We start from the raw sequence: 22,327 nt of genomic DNA, 5'->3' as shown, positions 1-22,327 counted from the left end.
TTTATGTAGGGGAAATATTGGTTTGAGAGGTTGAAGAGGAGTGAATAGTGTTGGTGCTTTGAAGCCTGGCCGCTTTCTACCTTGTGGAATTGTTGGTTGGGCAGGTCGAATAGCAATGAATAGTCTGAGTGCAGGAAGTATGAATGTTGCAACTAGTTACGTTTTGAATGTATTGAATGGCCCTGGAGATTCGAGGCCTGGCTGTTTCCTGGTTGAGGGAATCCTTTGTTGGGAGGTGTTAGCTGGGCCTGATTGTTTCCTGTGTGGAATTCCCGTGTTTGGAATGTCCCTGTCTTTTGAGTGTTGTTTTGTATTTTGTGTCCTGATTTTAGAGATTCTATTGTTCAGTTTTCTTATTAGACCATAGTAATTATTACATCTATATATATAAAAGGATAAAGTTGCGGGCGCAGTGACTATAACAACAAAACTAAACATCCCAGAAATACGAAATTTGGCAACACAATGCAAAAGGCTTGCCTCCAGGTTACAACAACACAACCACACCACAAAACCACAATCCAGACCCACAACACTCACAACAACGCATCATGCGATAACAACACAACTAACCGCCCCAGAAATACAAAACTTGACAACACAATGCAAAAGCCTTGCCTCCCAGTTGTAACAACACAACCACACCACAAAACCACACAGGACCCACAAAACTCACAACAACGCATCGTGACTATAACAACACAACTAAACGCCCCACAAATACAAAACTTGGCAACACAACACAAAAGCCTTCCCTCCAGGTTGTAACAACACAACCACACCACAAAACCACAATCCGGTCCCATAAAACTCACAACAATGCATCGTGACTATAACAACACAACTAAACGTCCCAGAAATACGAAACTTGGCACACTAAACGCCCCAGAAATATAAAACTTGACAACACAACGCAAAAACCTTGCCTCCCGGTTGTAACAACACAACCACACCACAAAACCACAATCCGGACCCACAAAACTCACAACAATGCATTGTGACTATAACAACACAACTAAACGCACCAGAAATACGAAACTTGACAACACAACACAAAAGCCTTTTCTCCCGATTGTAACAACACAACTACACCACAAAACCACAATCCGGACCCACAAAACTCACAACAACGCATCGTGACTATAACACAACAAAACGCCCCAGAAATACAAAATTTGACAACACAACACAAAAGCCTTGCCTCCCAGTTGTAAGAACACAACCACAACACAAAACCACAATCCGGACCCACAAAACTCACAACAACGCATCATGACTATAACAACACAACTAAACGCCCCAGAAATACAAATCTTGGCAAAACAATGCAAAAGCCTTGCCTCCCGGTTGTAACAACACAACCACACCACAAAACCACACCGGACCCACAAAACTCACAACAACGCATCATGACTATAACAACACAACTAAACGCCCCAGAAATACAAAACTTGGCACACAACTAAACGACCCAGAAATACAAAACTTGGCAACACAACACAAAAGCCTTGCCTCTCGGTTGTAACAACACAACCACACCACAAAACCAGAATCCGGACCCACAAAACTCACAACAACGCATTGTGACTATAACAAATACAAAATTTGACAACACAACTCATCCACCTCCCCAATCCCTCCATTCACACTTGGCCTCCAAAAAAACAATTACAATAATAACAATGACAACGACTACAACAATAAGAATCAACACCATCACAGGCAAGAAACAGCCAGGCACTGAGGCTGAGAGGCCAGTCAGTGCTACACTGGGCCTCCAAAAAACAATACAGTAGCATCTAACTTATCCAGCCTTCATGACCACTACAACAACAACAATAATAAACACCTACACAGGCAAAACAAAAAAAAGACTATTGTACCACAATAAGATGTAAACCGCACTCAGCAGAATCAGACATCACGATTAACAACAAACCAAAGACAACAGGGATCTCAAGCAATTATCAATCAACACAAAAATTGAAGAAGGTAACAGACTTCAAATACTACTACTAATGTGAGTATAAAGAAGGGTGGAGGTCACAGCATAAATACAACCTAATGTAGATGGACCAACACCACCAGACTAAGCCACAGCAACGCGTGGCCGGGCACAGCTAGTATGATATAAAGTAATGTTATGTATTAATTACTGTTCTTACGAATGTAGCACGCAAACATAGCAACATTTAATTCTAAAACATTGACTACTAAATGGCAGACTGGCTTGGATAAGTGAAGCTTGGCTAAGTAAGACTCTACTGTATTGTCTGTTTGGAGGCCAAGTGTGAATGTTGCCATTGGCAAGCTTGATTAGCACTGAATGGCCTTGCAGCTTCAGTGCCTGGGTGGTTCTTGCCTGTGAAGCTGTTGATGATTATTGTTGTGGTTGTGATTGTTTTTACAGTAGAGTCTCACTTATCCAACATAAACGGGCCTGCAGAATGTTGGATAAGCAAATATGTTGGATAATAAGGAGGGATTAAGGAAAAGCCTATTAAACATTAAATGAGGTTATGATTTTACAAATTAAGCACCAAAACATCATGCAATACAACAAATTTGACAGAAAAAGTAGTTCAATAGGCAGTAATGCTATGTAGTAATTACTGTATTTACAAATGTAGCACCAAAATATCACGATATATTGAAAACATTGACTACCAAATTGTGTTGGATAATCCAGAATGTTGGATAAGTGAGACTTTACGGTATTGGAATTGAGGTGTAGAGGAGGAGAAACTGAAAGTAATTGAGGGAGAACTCTTCCTGCTTCCCTTCTGGCCCCCGCCCCTCCGTGGCCTCGGTGTGCCTGTTTGAGGGGGCGACGTGGGCAAGGCCCCTCTCTCCCTCCCACCTCGCTCTCTTTCCCTGATGACCATGAGGAAGAGGTCGTCCCGGAGGAGGGTGGCCGGGGAGGAGGCCTGGCCTCCCGGCCCTCTCCTGGCCGCGTCCCCCGGCCCCAGTCCCGGCCAGGCCTCGCCAGGGGGAGGGCGGCGGTGGGGGGCTCTGTGTAGGCCTTGCTGGTCCCTCCTCCCTGGCGCCATGTTGAAGGCCGCTGGGTGAGGTTTTTCTTGGTCGCGGTGCCTCGGAGCAGGAAGAGGGGAGCGCGCGGGAGCGCCTGTTGAGGGGAGGGGTGGGGGTTGTTCTCTCCGTGCCTGGGGTTCGTTGTGGCGGAGGCGCACATGGATAGTTTTTGTTTTTAGGCCCCGTTGTGGTTCCTGTTGTTTATTTTAGTTGTATGAACCGAGAGGCAGGGATGAGGGGTTGTGCTGGCAAATTTTGAGGTTGTGGGATATGTAGTTTTGTTGTTTTGCTCGGTGCCGGGATTCCATTACCATTTTATATATATAGATTGCACTAGCCTCCCCCCCACCCCAGTATTTCAGTGCTCATTTCGGGTTAGATCAATGATGCGCCGTTTGCGCTTGGTGTGTCAAAATTCACCAAAAAAACCTAGCATGACTTGGGTGGTGTGTCACTTCGAGAAAAACCCCATAATTTTGCAATATGTATAGTTTAAATAACAAAAATATATAATCTATATATATAAAAGAGTGATGGCATCAGGGTAGCGGACAAAACAACAAAACTACTGGGCCCCCAACCTCGAAATTTGACAACACAACCCATCATCCACGCCTCTAGGTTGATACAACAAAAAGAAAAGAAAAATAAAGTCCTAATTAGAGGGAGAGAAATAATTGTTTTTATCCAATTGCTGCCACTTAGAAGGCTCTAAGCTCTGCCCACTTGGTCGCCTAGCAACCCACTCAGCCCAGTGTTAATAAAAGAATAAAAAATAAAATAAATACAAATTATACAATAAAAAACACTAAAAAAATTAATACAATAAAATATTATAACAAAATAACTAAAAATAATACAACAAAATAATAAAATATAATAAATAAAAAAAGATAAGTTACAATAAAATTAATTTAAAAAATACAAATAACGTCAAATAAAAATTACACGACAATTTTTAACCAATACTACCACCACTTTGCCACAGCAACGCGTGGCCGGTCACAGCTAGTTGTAATATATAACTGTATTTAATAAATCAAAAACTATTTACTACCATTATTTCCATGTACAACAATCTATGGTACCTCTTGCAGTTTCCACGCTAATTTCTCTCTATTCTAGTTTCAATGTAGTCATGAATAATGAATAATATAATAATAATATAATAGTAATAATATGATAATATACTACAGTAATAATAGGATAATAATATAATTATATGTGTGTGTTTGTGTGTGTGTGTGTGTAATGTGCATAATTCCCCTGGAGTAAACAACAAAAACACTGGACCAAATCACACCGAATTTAGCCACAAAAGACATAGTCATCCAATCAATCTGCATGCGGCAGCGTGTCAGCAAAAATGGCTAGACGTGTCAGTGCTGACACGCGTGTCATAGGTTAGCCATCACTGGGTTAGATTGTTGGTTGATGATGCTGTTTCATTTTTGGTTTTTTTTTTTAATGTTATTGATTTTATCAAGTTATGTTTTGATCTATGGTTGGTTTTAATTGTTGTTGAATTGGGCGTGTTCCCCATGTAAGCCGCCCCGAGTCCCTCTGGGGAAATGAAGGTGGGATATAAAAATAAAGTTCTTCTTCTTCTTCTTCTTCTTCTTCTTCTTCTTATTATTATTATTATTATTATTATTTTATTGTATGACACAGCAAACAAGATAGATATGCTGGATTTCGTTTCACAAAATCACAAGTCAAACACTTCCCAAGTGTTTAGGACTGTGTGATGTATTTTCAGATAATGCGTGCAGATCCCAGTAGGGTGGCCTTTTGCAGTTAGCAGATCGTAATTTTGTCAATGTCTATTGTTTCCAAATGCCTGCTGAGATCTTTTGGCACGGCACCCAGTGTGCCGATCACCACCGGGACCACCTGCACTGGTTTCTGCCAGAGTCTTTGCAGTTCAATCTTGAGGTCCTGATAGCGGCTGAGTTTTTCCTGTTGTTTTTCATCAATGCGACTGTCACCTGGGATGGCAACATCAATGATCCAAACCTTTTTATTTTCCACAACTGTGATGTTTGGTGTGTTGTGTTCCAGAACTTTGTCAGTATCTTTGCGTGCTCATTTTCCAATACTTTTGCAGGTTTGTGATCCCACCAGTTCTTTACTGCTGGGAGGTGGTACTTGAGGCATAAGTTCCAATGAATCATTTGGGCCACATAGTTGTGCCTCTGTTTGTAGTCTGTCTGTGCGATTTTCTTACAGCAGCTGAGGATATGATCAATGGTTTCGTCTGTTTCCTTGCACAGTCTGCATTTTGGGTCATCAACTGATTTTTCGAACTTGGCCTTAATTGCATTTGTTCTGATGGCTTTCTCCTGGGCTGCAAGGATCAGGCCTTCTGTCTCCTTCTTCAGGGTCCCATTCCTGAGCCAGAGCCAGGTCTTCTCCTTATCAGCTTTTCCTTCAATTTTGTCAAGGAACTTTCCATGCAATGTTTTGTTGTGCCAGCTGTCAGCTCTAGTTTATAGTGCAGTTTTTTGTACTGGTTTTTTGTCTGCTGTGCTTTGAAGAGTTTCTGATTTTTGACTTCAATCAAAGCAGGTTCTTCACTTTGCTTTACATATTCTGCCAGGGCATGTTCTTCTTCTTTGACTGCTTGTTTTACTTGTAAGAGTCATCTGCCCCCTGATCTTCGAGGCAGATATAGCCTAGAAGGTTATTATTGTTGTTGTTGTTGTTGTTATTATTATTATTATCTTTTATAGAATGAAAACTTCAAATCATAAAAAATAGCAGAATGGTTATTGGTGACAATGGTGTATGTCAAAAAATGTTACTGTTTCCTTCACATTTTAATTTATGGATTTTCTAGATTTGATTTCTGTTCAAATGTGGTTGGATTTGCCAGAGGAAGTCAGAAGCCTGGTTATGCTGCCAGGCATTGCATACTATTCAAATCTGATCACAAGTGGTTTCAGTCATTGCGATATTTTTTTTTCCGTTTCAGAATGGTGACCCACATTTCTGGTACTGTCTCCAGAAATAATATTCTACAAAACATGCCCGTTTGCTGTGCCTAGGCAGGCTTATTTAATCAAATTTGATCCGCAAGAACAATTTTGGTGACACTGTTTGCTGCTCTTTCCTTTGCAGGATGCCCGTCAGAAATTCCGTTCCGTCCTAGTTGAAGCTACAATAAAACTAGATGAACTAGTGAAGAAGATTGGGAAGGCTGTAGAAGATTCCAAACCTTACTGGGAAGCGCGGAGGGTTGCAAGGCAGGTAAGAACGTAGCAGAAAAGTCTGAGCTGTTAATTGTGCCACAGAGGGTATATTGTAAGCCAGTGGTGTTCATAGTGCTTGATATATATCTGTCTGACTGATACCATACTGGCTGTTTCAACTTGGTGTTTTCCCTGGGACTCATCGCACATTTTCACTCCCCCCCATCTGCTTGCAAGTACCACCCACGCAAGTGTAAGCTGTCAAAGAGATTATTCTATTCCTTTCCCTAATCCCTACCTATAATGATGGTTCAGAAACTTTCAACAACCTACTTACTATATATACTTGTGTATAAGTTGACCTTATTTATAAGTCGAGGGCAAGTTTTGGGGCCAAAATTATGGATTTTGATATGAGCTTTAGTTAAATCAAGGGTATTCCATTGAGAGAGGAAATTCCCAGCACTATTTTAAGGAGCAAATTGGCCCTGGCCACTGCCATTTCCCCACCCAGGCATTTAAAAAGGCCAGAGATGGTGCTATTGCAATGAAAATAGAAGGGGTTGGTGCGTTTTTTAGGCCACTGGTTCTCAATCTGTAGGTCCCCCGTGTTTTGGCCTACAATTCCCAAAAATTCCAGCCAGTTTACCAGTTAGCATTTCTGGAAGTTGAAGGCCAAAACATCTAGGGTCCTACAAGTTTTTTTTTTCCGTGTCAGGTTGCTCCTGACACGAAAAAAAAAATCTTACATTTCCAAGATTTTTGTCATTTTTCGTTATGTTCACCAAACACTCCTACACACTACAGCTGACACTCTAACTTTTCGTGCCACACACTTTGGAAACCTCTGCTCTATATGGAGCTGCGCTTGAGGCTCTACTGGAAACTGCAGCAGGTGTAGGATGCTTCAAATGGTTGAGCTACTGGCATCGTATAGCACTTTGTATATTTTGTTATTGTTTCGCAAAATCTTCAGATTTACCATATATACTCGAGTATAAGGCAACCTGAATACAAGCCGAGGCACCTAATTTTACCACAAAAAAACTGGGAAAACATTGAATCCAGTATAAGCCGAGAGCAGTAATTTTCAGAAATAAAAATAGATGCCAAAAAATTACATTAATTGAGGCATCAGTAGATTAAATGTTTTTGAATATTTACATAAAGCTCTAATTTAAGATAAGACTGTCCAACTCTGATCAAATCATTATTTTCATCTTCTTCAATGTCAATGTGCTTATGTATCCTTTTAATAATAATAGAGTGAAATAATAAATGTAATAATAATAATAAATACAGGAAAATAATAAATGTATTAATAATAATAAAATAGTGTAAAATAAATGTAAAAGTAACAGTAATAGAGTAAAATAATAAATGTAATAATAATTAATAGAGTAAAATAATAAATGTAACAATACCAATAATAATAGAGAAAAATATATACCATATATACTTGAGTATAAGTCGACCTGAATATAAGTCCACCAGGACCCTCACCCGAGTATAAGCCGAGGAGGTTTCTTTTTAGTCCTAAAAAAGGGCTGAAAAACTAGGCTTATACTCGAGTATATACAGTAAGTGGTTTATAATTTCTCATAAGTATGTAAATAATAATAAATAAGTAACTAATGACAAAATAATTTTGCTTTTACCATCGTAATAGTGATCAGCATTATTTCTTACCATTCTGCCTTTTGCTTTGTGCTGATTCATAATAATTTCATAATCTGTGCACAATGCATCTGTAGTCCATGGTGTAGTGGAGCTCAGAGAGGCCCAGATAGTGGCTATGCTGTGGTCGGGGCTATCTGAAGACATTTTGATGTTTAAAGCAAAGAACAAAAGGGTCTTTCTAGAAACAATGCAGTGAAGGCTTATGCTGTCAGATCATCTTGGTGTAAAGAGCAGGAAAAATGGTTGCATCCCTGGTTCCACCAGTTGTGGCTCTTGTGTCAGTGGGATGGTGAATTCATTCCACAGTTTGGCTAGCTTTGATGGTGCTGCCCAAGGTGCTGAACCTATTTAGGAACCACCTTTAGGAGTTAAGCCATGATGTGGATTAAAAATTCCTCTGACATAGGAGCCATTAGCCACAACTGGGCCATATTTTATGCTATTTTTGTTCTCCTTTTTGTGTTTTCTTTTCATGGTTCTGTTCTGAAGTAGTTGAATGATCACTGACTACTCCGTTCTGAAGTGTTTCCTGATGAGGTTTGATGGTGATATTGTCCTACTTGAATCATGTAATTTTATGGGGGCTCAAATTCCATCTATGTGTGTGCCTTCAGGTCACTTTATGGCAACCTTATGAATTTCATAGTGTTTTCATAGTTTTCTTAGGCCAGGAATACTCAGAGGTTGCTTGTCAATTCCTTCCTGTGAAATATAAAAAAAGGTAAAGGTTTCCCCTGACGTTAAGTCCAGTCATGTCTGACTCTGGGGGTTGGTGCTCATCTCCATTTCTAAGCTGAAGAGCCGGCGTTGTCCATAGACACCTCCAAGGTCATGTGGCTGGCATGACTGCATGGAGCGCCGTTACCTTACCGCCAGAGCGGTACCTATTGATCTACTCACATTGGCATGTTTTCGAACTGCTAGGTTGGTAGAAGCTGGAGCTAACAGCGGGCGCTCACTCTGCTCCCGGGATTTGAACCTGGGACCTTTCGGTTTGCAAGTTCAGCAGCTCAGCGCTTTAACACACTTCGCCACCGGGGCACCCCTGTGAAATATAGCCTATGACATTTGATATTCGTTGACATCTCCCATTCAAGTACAGTAGAGTCTCGCTTATCCAACCTCCACTTATCCAACGTTTTGTATTATCCAACGCAGTTGGCCTTTTCATAGTCAGTGATTTTGTAGTGAATGTTTTCAATACATTGCGATGTTTTGGTGCTAAATGCGTAAATACAATAATTACTACATTACGTTACCGTGTATTGAATTGCTTTTTTCTGTCCATTTGTTATAAAACATGATGTTTTGATACTTAATTTGTAAAATCATAATGTAATGTAATGTAATTTAATTTAATTATTTACGAATTGGTTTCTCATAATGTGCACCTTGCTTATCCACTATTGCAACCTCATTGTTTTTGATTTGATGTTTTAATTCTGTGTTGTGTTTTTTCACCTATTGTGTATATTTTATTATTGGTTTTTGTTTTTGTCCTTTGATGTGTTATATTTTATCATTGCTTGTATTTTGATTTGCTGTAAGCTGCCCTGAGTCCCCTTCGGAGGAGATGGAGGCGGGATATAAATAAACTTATTATTATTATTACTATTATTATTAATTTGATATTTAATATGCTTTTCCTTAGTCCCTCCTTATTATCCAGCATTCTCACTTATCCAATATTCTGCCGGCCCGTTTATGTTGGAAAAGTGAGACTCTACTGTACTAACTAACAGTGACCTTGCTTAGCTTCTAAGATCTGACAGAATCTGTTGCTTTTATGGTATTTAAGTCCTATCTTCCTGTATTTTCCTGTTGTCTCTATTAAAATGGGGAAGATAAAATAGTTGTGCAGCATCTTCTGACGTATTCAGGAAGGTGAATCAGGATCTGAGCTTGTGCTGTTTGTTGAAGACAGCTGCATCTTTCTGTATACTTTCCAGCTGGGCTGGCAAATCTAAATTGGCACCAATTGAATTCAGCCTCTCCAAATGAACCTGTCTGTGTCTTATAAATCACTTTTGATGTTTGCTTGTAGTTCTGGTTTAAAGAATCAGCCTCTAGAAATTCATTAGGCTTGCTGCCAACCAAAACGCTACATGTCAGTAATTCATTTGCTATATTCACACTTGCAACTTATTCTGGGAATAGCATTCCTTCCGTTTTGGGCGGACACCTTGTACAGCTAAGCTAGAAAGAGCAATTTTTGGATGTCTCCCTCCAATATATATTTTTTCTGTTTTCTCATTAAATCCAAAGCTGCTTTATGATTTCATTGCCCTTTTTAGATGCTCCATGATTGTGCAGAGACATGTATATAGCAGATTTGTTTATACCTATTTTTTTAAGTATCCATAGTTAAATCTGAAAGTTGAACTTAGGAATCACTGTCTCCATGTTCACCATGGTCCTTGAAAAAACATAACCACATCGACTATGTTGCTGATTACAATTCCTCTAAATGAAAAATAAATTTGCATTTAAAAACTCAACCCACACTGGGTTGGTTGATTGATTGATTCAGCAGCACAATTTTGAGATTCATTGAAATGTGGAATTGGCACCAAACTGTATAACTGAGATTTTGTAATTTTTTTGCAAAATGTTTTTTGGCAAGAACTGGAAGCAAGATGAATTTGAGGAACAAAAATCTCATGTCAATGAATATGGGACAGAGTTCAATTTCTATTTGGCTGACTGCCACAGAACTGTTTATGAAGAAAAGAATTGGTCCAGTTCCAGCGAAAGACTTGACCGACCTTTTCTGGATAACTGACACTTGCTCTACTTTTGCTTGACTCAGAGGTTGATCTTCCTGGCATTTATTTCTCTAATCTTTTAAAATTATTTTTTCCTAAAAATTAAACATGAGATGCAGCAAACATGCTCGTGTTTCTTGCAGTTTTATAGCTGAAGTATTAAAACTTTGAATCAGAATGTTAAGTTTTCCTATATGAACTTGAAAATGTTGGTACAAAAAGACTATTGATTTGCATATCTGAGAGCATTGTTAAGGGCTCATAACCCAGTTTCCTGCTTTATGCTTGTGAATCCCCTTGAATACATGTAGAGACTTTAAAAAGCCAACTATAGTAGAGTCTCGCTTATCCAATCTCCGCTTATCAACATTCTGTATTATCCAACGCAGTCTGCCTTTTAGTAGTCAATGCTTTTGTAGTCAATGTTTTCAATACATTGTGATATTTTGGTGCTAAATTCGTAAATACAGTAATTACTACATAACATTACTGTGTATTGAACTGCTTTTTCTGCCAATTTGTTGTAAAACATGATGTTTTGGTGCTTAATTTGTAAAATCATAACGTAATTTGGGTTTAATAGACTTTTCCTCAATGCCTCCTTAGTATCCAACATTCTGCCGGCCCGTTTATGTTGGATAAGTGAGACTCTACTGTATTTTATTTACTGTGTTTGCAGCTTCATAATTTTGAACGTGATGTATGTGTTTATTGCTTGTTCCACTCAGGCATTGAATTGAATTGAACCCAGAATCCCTTTAGGAAAATAGGGTGGAGTACAAATAAAGTTTTTATTATTTATTATTATTTTGTACAAAATTATTTATAAAAATATTGTGTATACACAAATCTTCAGTCTATGTGTATTTGAAACTGAAATCAATTTCATGTTTAGACATGGGTCCCATCACCACCGGGACCACCTACACTGGTTTCTGCCAGTCTTTGAAGTTCAATCTTGAGGTCCTGATAGCGGCTGAGTTTTTCCTGTTGTTTTTCGTCAATGTGACTGTCACCTGGGATGGCAACATCAATGATCCAAACTTTTTTCTTTTCTACAACTGTGATGTCTGGTGTGTTGTGTTCCAGAACTTCATCAGTCTGGATTCGGAAGTCCCACAGTATCTTTGCATGTTCATTTTCCAATACTTTTGCAGGTTTGTGATCCCACCAGTTCTTTGCTGCTGGAAGGCAGCTTGAGGCATAAGTTCCAATGAATCATTTGGGCCACGTAGTTGTGCCTCTGTTTGTAGTCTGTCTGTGCAATTTTCTTACCGCAGCTGAGGAGATGATCAATGGTTTCATCGGTTTCCTTGCACAGTCTGTATTTTGGGTCATCAACTGATTTTTCGATCTTGGCCTTAATTGCCTTTGTTCTGATGGCTTGCTCCTGGGCTGCAAGGATCAGGCCTTCTGTCTCCTTCTTTAGTGTCCCATTCGTGAGCCATAGCCAGGTCTTCTCCTTGTCAGCTTTTCCTTCTATTTTGTCAAGGAACTTTCCATGCAATGTTTTGTTGTGCCAGCTGTCAGCTCTAGTTTGTAGTGTGGTTTTCTTGTACTGATTCTTTGTCTGCTGTGTTTTGAGGAGTTTCTGATTATTATTATTATTATTATTATTATTATTATTATTATTATTATTATTTTCCAAGTTTCATACTGGAACAATGATTGTTTAGTTTAACTTTAACAGTTTATTGGCAGTTCTTTGTTAGACCAGTTTCCAATATCAGCTGCTTCTAAACTAGCGATTTTATTCGAAGTGTTTAATGCTACTGCTAATGCTTTTTGCTTTTGCTTTTTGGTGTGTTTCTTTGCCAAGTACTTTTGCATTTTTATATCACCATTTGTTTAGATTTAATTATATGTAATAAATGAGGATAATGCTTAACATTAACTTTTTCTTATTTTCATCTATTTCTGAGAGTACTTCATATGTTTCATTATATATAAAACATATATATATGTTTTGTTGTGCCGGTTGCCAGCTCTAGTTTGTAGTGCAGTTTTTTGTACTGGTTTTTTGTCTGCTGTGCTTTGAGGAGTTTCTGATTTTTGACTTCAATCAGAGCAGGTTCTTCACTTTGCTTTACATATTCTGCCAGGGCATATTATTATTATTATTATTATTATTATTATTATTATTATTATTATTATTACATTTATTATTTCACTCTGATCTTATTATTATTGTTATTGTTATTAATATTGCATTTATTATTTTACTCTATTTATTATTATTTGTATTATTTTCCTGTATGTATTATTATTACCAGGTTTTTTCTAGATTTTATCCAAGATTTTACCTTTTGTTCTTGAATGTGATTTTATGACTGGTTTTTATTGTTATTATTTGTTTTTATTGCTTTGTTTTTATTGTGGACTGGGCTTGGCCCCATGTAAGCTGCTCCGAGTCCCTTCGGGGAGATGGGGCGGGGTATAAAAATAAAATTATTATTATTATTATTACATGTATTATTTTACTCTATTATTATTAAAAGGATACATAAGCACATTTACATTGAAGAAGAGAATAATGATTTAATCAGAGTTGGACAGTGTTATCCTAAATTTGAGCTTTATGTAAATGTTCAAAAACATTTAACCTACTGATGCCTTCATTAATGTAATTTTATTGGTATCTGTTTTTATTTCCGAAATTTACCACTCTCGGCTTATACTGGAGTCAGTGTTTTCCCAGTTTTTTGTGGTAAAATTAGGTGCCTTGGCTTATATTCGGGTCGGCTTATACTCGAGTATATATGGCAATCTGGCTGGATCTTTCTGCCTTGGACAAAAAAGGCTATAATCACAGCTTTTCACATTACTGCTTCAATTGGGCTTTCAATTTGGACCAGAGTGTGTGAGAGATCTGTTATTCCATTGACGTAGGTGCTGTTGGTATAAGCAGTGACATAGAGCCTTTGCCCTTTTTCTCCCATGTCCCTTTCACGATTTATTATTTCCTCTGGGCTTACTCTTTGTAGTAACCTTTCTCTTAGAGGTTATTGCATTTCCATCAAAGAATATCATTAATTTTTTTGTGCTGCTTTTTCTTCCATCTTTTTGGGGAAAGCCTGGAAGCATGACATTAGGCTAGCTTGATACAGATCCCCAAAGGTCTAACAAACTGAACTGTTCTCCTTGTTTTGAAATCATGTCCCCTCGGGGGTCCTGCTTGAATGACTTTATGTAAATCTAGCTCATGCTCAATTGAATTCTAGGAAGAACGGAAACATGACCTGATAAAAACTGCTGAAGAGGCGGAAAACGGCTTCCTGCTCCTAATGTGTGGAATTTAGTAAGCGGTGAAATGGTGTTGTTTTTAAGGCAGGATCTTGGCTCAGTTGGGGAAAGGAAATCATTCACACCAGCCATTTGAAATATTCATAGAGTTACTGCAGACTGACTATATCTATATATATAAAAGGGTAATGAAATTTCGGCCTAGGACAACAAAACAACAAAACTACACATCCCAGAAACACTAAACTTGGCAGAACAACCCCTCATCCATGCCTCTACGTTCATACAACAAAAGGAAAGGAAAAATAAAGTCCTAATTAGAGGGAGAGGAATAATTGTTTTTATCCAATTGCTGCCAGTTAGAAAGCTAAGCCCCGCCCACTTGGTCTCCTAGTAACTCACTCAGTCCAGGGGACTGAGTGAGTTGCTTATAAACCTTATAATAAATATATATATACAGAAAATAAAGCCCACTGTGGTAGTGGGTACAGGACAGTGGGCATCCTGCAGGCTGTGGTGTGTCTAGACGACCACTAGAGTAAAACTCCAATTGGTTCTCAGTTGTAATTATGAATAGTAGTGAAACTTGAAAACCCAGTTGATAGAATCTAAATTTACCACATTTTGACTTGGAAAGCTGCTGGGCATTGACTGAAACTGGGCTTCAATAGAGTTAGGATATTCCAAATGTAATGAAGGTGGTAGAAGGGACAGCTCATTAAAAATGAGAATCTCACCAGAAATGGAGGGCATCTGGTAGATAGATGTTAAATAATGAATAGCAGGTGGGCTTCAAAGGTGACTGAAGGTTTTGATTATTTAAACTGGCAGCAATCTTAACTGTGCATCTGGCATCTCTTTTTACAATCATTCAGTCAAGCAGAATTATGGATCCCAATGAAAGGAGTAGCAGTTGGCTCCTTTTGAAAATAATTAACAGGAAAATAAATATGGCAAATCTATGCAACATTTCATTATACCAACATCTACAAATGTAGTTAATAAGTGAACTGGCATTGTCTCTGGATGTTGTAGTTCAAAAGTAGATTTTCCAATTTTCATCTCAAATTGTCACAAAACATTTAATTTAAAACTATAAATTCTTGTCTGCTGTTAAAGATGAAGTTTAAATGTGGGATTCTCCGTTGTATGGTTGTGTTCATGATCCTAGGCCACATGAGATGACTTTTGAACAAGAACGTGGGTTGCCAGGCACTTAAGATTAGACCTCGGCATTATATGAAACAATCATTCTTTGTTCAAGTTTACAAAGACAGTCTTACATTTATCTTATCTTATTCTGTTCTTAAGCTCTAAGTAGAGATGTGAAAAATGTATGTCACTTGTTTTGTTCCCCTTTCTCAGAATCCTCATCTTGTGCTAGCATTATGCACATTTGTGTTCATATTGTTTTGAAATGCACATTTTGTACCTGTTTTTGCTAATGTACGCACATGATTATATATATATATATACCCGTCATTGACTAAAGTAGGGGTAAGTAATTTTGTTAGACTAGGTGCCAAATTTTCACCCTCTTAAGCAGTTGTAAATAAGGGGAAATGCTTAGAAAGGGAGAGGAATCAAAATTGAATTTTGACATATAATTTTGAATTTTTGGTGTTGAGTGCCCCCCCCCCCTCTTCCCAGTGGTTAGGGCCGGGCTGTGGCGCAGGCTGTTGAGCAACCAGCTGCAACAAATCACTCTGACCAAGAGGTCATGAGTTCGAGGCCAGCTCGGAGCCCCGTGTTTGTCTTGTCTTTGTTCTATGTTAAGGCATTGAATGTTTGCCTTATATGTGTAATGTGATCCGCCCTGAGTCCCCTTCGGGGTGAGAAGGGCGGAATATAAATACTATAAATAAATAAATAAATAGGACTTAATGGAATAGAAACTGGCTAATTAGGTAACCTCCCTGATAGTTTTTTTTTACACAGTTTACCCCCAGAGATATGGATCATTGCCCCTGCACTAAATCATGTTTGTGTACTTTTTTCAAATATATCTATCCGTATCTGTCTCCGTCTCTATCTGTATCTATATATATAAGTCATGTGTGTTTTTCAGATATATATATATATATATGTGCTTTCATATACGTATTTTCTTTCAGTATATATATTTCACAAACCTTGGAAATGTACACATTTTGGATCCAGAATGCAATTTTACCAGATGTGAATCACAAGAAGTTCAAAAGGGATTTTTTCATGGATAAATTGGAACCCAACAAATCACTTATTCACACCTACCTCTCACTGACTTTTCCCTTATCTTTATTGGAGATATCTTTTATTCATTCATGACAGGATCTTTTTTACTTTCATGCTTGGTGAGGTCTGAAGATGTATGACTTTTAACTTCTGATAGCAGTCTCTGTGGGATCATATCCATTGGTAGCACTAACAAGATCACATCCCTCTTTTCTGCGCTGTGGGTAAAGCTCATTTTACACAAATAGTCCTGTCTTTTGTGTGAAAAAATCCCAAAGTATATTACTGATGATGGGATCATGCTGAGGTAGCATTTACAGTAGAGTCTCACTTATCCAACATAAACAGGCCGGCAGAACGTTGGATAAGCGAATATGTTGGATAATAAGGAGAGATTAAGAAAAAGCCTATTAAACATCAAAATAGGTTATGATTTTATGTTGTCAATCTGGCAAGATAATGCAAAATTTAACAAGTGGCAGAGAGGGGGAAAATAAAAACGGGTCTTTGAAAATGTTGAATTATTTGGAGATGCAGTCTAACGATACTCCATGATATCTCTGTTTCATTATTTTCCAAGATAATTCTCTTATTTTGTTCTTCCATGGAAGTTTATCACCCAAGCTTCAGGATTATCTTGTCCACATCATGAAGGTTTTTTTGCATGGCTACCAATATATTTGTCTTTCTGCTTTCACATAGGGTGAAAAATCTCATTTTTAAATACCTTGTTATATCAAGATACTTTCTAATCAAGGTTGAGTATCCGTTATCTGAACTACCGGAGATCAGGAAACCTTTTGATTTCAGTTTTTTTTCCCACATTTTGGAATAGCTGTATTTGCATATACAAACATATTGAGTTATCTTGCAGATGGGACCCAAGTCTAAACACAAAAATCATTTTCTCTATACACTTTATAGCCATAGCCTGAAGATAATTTTGTACTATATTTTGAAGCAATTCTTCATTTGAAACAAAGTTTGTGTAAATTGAACCATCAGAAATCCAAGATGTCACTATCACAACCACCCATGTGGACGATTTTGGAGTATCTTGGATGTCGGAATTTCAGATAAAAGATGCTCTACCTGTGTGCTTTGCAACACTTACACATTCCAATTGGCATAAGATTTTAGCCTGTCCCCAAAATGCTATTCTTAATGTTGTGACTCAGCCTTTGCCTTTGTGTGACTCTGATGAGGATTCTGGGATGCAAGTGCATAATGATGGGATTCAGATTCAGGATGAGTTTCAAGATGACTCTGATGGGAATTATGGGATTCAGGTGCAAAGTGTTCCTGCTGTGGGAGATGAAGAGCAGGGAGTTTTTCCCATGGGAAGAAATGAGGTTGTTTCTGATGATGGTTTCCAGGTGCAAGAAGCAGAAGGGGAGAATAGCTCTGATAACACTAACAAGCTCAGTGGTCTTGACGGCCTTGACAATGAGGCCGCAGAGCTCGATCGCGCTAGTCAGCTGGAATTTTGGGGTGTGTGTAGAAGCCTCCGAATAGCAAATAAGAGGGAGGTCAAAGGGCAAAGAAATGCCTTCATGTTATGCTATTAAAACAGTCTGCTGAAAGAGATCTTTGTCAAAATCAACTTCTTAGCTAGAGTCAAGAACCAAGTCTGCTTTCCTGTATCAAGTCTGCGTTCCTGTATTACTTCGTAGCCTGGATATATTCACGTTACTGGGACTTTGGCTTCCTTTGAAAGGACCTTGTTTCATGCCTATGCTTCTATGGAGTTGATGATTACAGCCTTGTTTAGTAACTATATTTTGGAACTGAACTTTTCCCTTTTATGAACTATTTTACTGCCTATTTCCTAATAAACTACAAAAGACTACGTTCTGTGTGCAGCCTGGTGTCTTTAGCAAGGTGAAGCTAACCTGAGGTGTGACACTTAATGTATTTTGGAATACAACTCTTAGTCATTCATCGGGGATGATAGAAGCTGTCGTACAAAATATCCAGAGCAGTGGTTCTCAACCTGTGGGTCCCCTGGAGTTTTGTCCTACAACTCCCAGAAATCCCAGCCAGTTTACCAGCTGTTAGGATTTCTGGGAGTTGAAGGCTAAAACATCTGAGGACCCACGGAATGAGAACCACTGATCTAGAGGCACTACACCAGAGAAGTCTACAGAACCTATCTTGTTCGTAACTTGGGGACTGCCTGTATTTCGAAGCCCAAATGTTGAGAACTGTTCATTTAAAAGACAGCAATGTATACTCTTCATTGAATAGTGTGTTGCCTTGTTTGCTTTTTCCAAATTTATTTTTCTCCTTGGTCTGTGTCTGTATATTATATTATAGAAGGGAATGATAGAGAATGAAATAATGCTTATTGTGCAATATATCCTAGATCTCTTTTGGGTGCTCTAAATTTCTGCATAGATATAGGGTGAAATATATTTTTTCTCGTCCACTCGTCATATGTGAAGTAGACTAAAGAACAATGGGAGCTGGTTGGGGGTGAATTATGGTTAAGATTTAGAGGTATTTTTCCCCAATTTATTTTTCTCCTTGGTCTGTGTCTGTATAGTATATTATAGAAGGGAATGATAGAGAATGAAATAATGCTTATTGTGCAATATATCCTAGATCTCTTTTGGGTGCTCTAAATTTCTGCATAGATATAGGGTGAAATATATTTTTTCTCGTCCACTCGTCATATGTGAAGTAGACTAAAGAACAATGGGAGCTGGTTGGGGGTAAATTATGGTTGAGGTATTTTTCCCCAAATAATTGCCGTGAAACTGACTGTACAGGGCCACGATTATATTTTGCATTTTATTATATCCCTCTTGGGAAAAAAATCAATTAATAATTATTTTAAATAAATAATAGATGTTTATTAACAGTATTCTATCAATTGCTGTATGCATTTTGTTTCAGCAATCAAGAGTGCTATTAGGTGTAAAGAGTCTTACTGAATGTAATGCAAAATCATCTTGAGTTTACCCTGGCTCTGTCACGATTTATAGATTTATTTTCAGCACTTGGCTGTAACTAACAAAATTTAATTAATCATCCCAGTCGAGGTTATCAAGTTAATCCATTCATTAGCAGCATATATTAGAATGTGGAAACAACTGGTTATATATAACCAGTTATGTGCCACTTTCTTTTCCCCTCCTGCTAGTGAGGCTTAACTAACCTCACTCAATATTCTTGTGATGTGATTGCAGTTTCATTATTTGGAGGAAGGAGGGAAGAGGCAGCGGGGAATGCAGCATTTTGGCTCTACAAATTGACACGAGCAGATGGCGTTTGCAATATACAATGGCTTACTGCATCATGTGATGAGTCTTCTGTGATAGGCTTTGCAGCATAGGCATAGAGGAAGGAAGGGATTTAAAGATTTGCTGGTTTGCTGCCTTAGGTGGGTCCTTCTCTTTTTCATTTGGAGATTGACAAAGTTTTTTTTGGACAACACATAAAGGTCATGCACAGTTTCATTAAAGAGTGACATAATAGTAGTAGTAGTAGTAGTAGTACTAGTACTAGTAGTAATAATAAGAATAAGAACATGCCCTGGCAGAATATGTAAAGCAAAGTGAAGTGCTTTGATTGAAGAAAAAAATCAGAAACTCCTCAAAGCACAGCAGACAAAAAATCAGTACAAGAAAACTGCACTACAAACTAGAGCTGACAACTGGCACAACAAAACATTGCATGGAAAGTTCCTTGACAAAATTGAAGGAAAAGCAGATAAGGAGAAGACCTGGCTCTGGCTCACAAATGGGACACTGAAGAAGGAGACAGAAGGCCTGATTCTTGCAGCCCAGGAGCAAGCCATCAGAACAAATGCAATTAAGGCCAAGATCGAAAAATCAGCTGATGACCCAAAATGCAGACTCTGCAAGGAAACCAACGAAACCATTGATCATATCCTCAGCTGCTGTAAGAAAATTGCACAGACAGACTACAAACAGAGGCACAACTATGTGGCCCAAATGATTCATTGGAACTTATGCCTCAAGTACCACCTCCCAGCAGTAAAGAACTGATGAGATCACAAACCTTCAGAAGTATTGGAATATAAACACGCAAAAATACCGTGGGCCTTCCGAATCCAGACTGACAAAGTTCTGGAAAACAACTCACCAGACAACACAGTTGTGGAAAAGAAAACGGTTTGGATCATTGATGTTGCCATCCCAGGGAACAGTCGCATTGACGAAAAACAACAGGAAAAACTCAGCCGCTATCAGGACCTCAAGATTGAACTTCAAAGACTCTGGCAGAAACCAGTGCAGGTGGTCCCAGTGGTGATGGGCACATTGGGTGCCGTGCCAAAAGATCTCAGCTGGCATTTGGAAACAATAGACATTGACAAAATTACGATCTGCCAACTGCAAAAGGCAGTTTTTGGGATCTGGACGCATCATCCGAAAATACATCACACAGTCCTAGACACTTGGGAAGTGTTCGACTTGTGATTTTGTCATACGAAATCCAGCATATCTATCTTGGTTGCTGTGTCATAATAAAATAATAATAATAATAATAATAATAATAATAATAATAATAATAATAATAATAACAACAACAACAACAATAACAACAACAACTGCAAAAGGCCACCCTACTGGGGTCTGTGTGCATCATCCGAAATTTAAGAAATTTGATTTGGCTTATATTTTTAAAACATAATTTTTTTTGTTATATATACTTCTGGTTATATATCTGGTAAGCATAATTGGTTTGCTTTCACATCTTAGGACTTATGGATTTAAGACTTCTGCATAGTCAGACTCTTTGATGGACATGTATCATTGCTCTTTGAAGATTTATTACCACCATCACAATTTTAATCTCTCTGATTCTAATCCCGCAATTACATTGTTACATTCATTCTTGTTTTATGCCTTGAAGTCGTTTCTGATTTAGGGCAGAAAATCCTGGTCTCCCAGTGTCCCAGTCCAACACTCAGACCATTCATTACGCCATGTTGGTTTCAACAGATTGAAATTCCCAAAAGCTCTTGGTAAAATAAATCAGTTTCAAAGATGTTGCTAGATGAGTCTTCTGCAATAGATTTCTCTCCCGTTTGTTCCCATTTTTTAATGCTGAAACAGGTTAACGTTGTGCTTGTTAATATGCTCTGAAGTGACACAAGTAATTTTGTGCCAAAGCAGATACCATTGAGTTATGTTTAGACCCCATGAATCTGTTTTATGTGATCGGGTCACACCAGCCTAGCGTCAGAAGTCTGTTTTTGACTGCAGTGACCTTCATTCCCCCGCTGCTCCATATTTTGTAAAGGTTAGGTTAATACTTGGTAAAGGTCAGGCACTGTCGCATTCTTAGCTCCGAACAATCACACCCTCAAGGCATGTCATCAAAAAAAGAAAAATGTGATCATAAACTGGGACATCAAGACTGTGAATGCTATGGGCATGTAATATTTATGCTGCAGGGAAGAAATGGCTCCTGCTGAGCATGCTGGAAGCACAATCCGTTTCAGGCGACAACATAACAAAGCACTTAGAGAAGAAAACTTTAAATGGCGAAGGCGTGTAAGATTTCTTTCAAAGATAGCTCTCTAAAGAAAAGATATTTACTGCCTGAAAATCACTAAGGAAGATTTTAAGGGGAAGACTATATATTAAAATAGGCCCTAAAGGCACCAGATCTAGTTAATATTTGGATAGGAGACTGCCAAGGAATCCCAGGTGCTGCACGCTATATTTTAGAGGAAAGAACTGGCAAAACCACAGCTAGGTATTCCTTGCCTTAAAAACCTTGTGAAATTCAAGGAGTTGCCGCAAGTTGACAGGCTACCGTATATACTTGAAGATAAGCCGAGTTTTTCAGCCCTTATTTATGAGCTGAAAAAGGTCAAGGCTGGCAATGGAGTCTGCAGGCTATTGCGTGCAATATGTGATGTATTTCTTTCTCCTCCTCCCTTGTCAGTGTTTTCTTTTGCAAAGCCTCCCTGCTCTTAATCAGGGGAATGTTTTGCAAAGAGAGACACCCTTGTAAGTCAGGAAGAAGAAAAATATATATTCACTAGCTATGCCCGGCCACGCGTTGCTGTGGCGTTGTCTGGTGGTGTTGGTGAGAACTTGTTGAGGTAGTGTATGGTTGTATGGTTGTCTTTATGTTTAGTATGCATTTGGTTGTTTGTGTACTGTGAAAGTGGTGAGGGTAGGGGGGGTCTATGTCCCTGTGTAGTATTGTATAGTATTTATACGT

General features: G+C 38.4%; 1 protein-coding gene across 1 annotated transcript in view; it reads left to right on the top strand.

Annotated features, from left to right (window-relative positions):
* The window catches only part of sh3bp5 (SH3 domain binding protein 5), an 80,615-nt gene that overhangs the window by 34,130 nt on the left and 24,158 nt on the right, over positions 1-22,327 (top strand). The window contains exon 3 of the mRNA XM_003222201.4: positions 6,151-6,279. Coding sequence (XP_003222249.4) covers positions 6,151-6,279 — 129 coding nt within the window. The remainder of the gene's footprint in view (positions 1-6,150; positions 6,280-22,327) is intronic.

This window comes from Anolis carolinensis, chromosome 6 (genome assembly GCF_035594765.1).
Source record: "Anolis carolinensis isolate JA03-04 chromosome 6, rAnoCar3.1.pri, whole genome shotgun sequence".
NCBI lineage: Eukaryota > Metazoa > Chordata > Lepidosauria > Squamata > Dactyloidae > Anolis > Anolis carolinensis.
The sequence above is the reverse complement of the archived record's forward strand: the minus strand, read 5'-3'. Positions and strand labels throughout refer to the sequence as shown.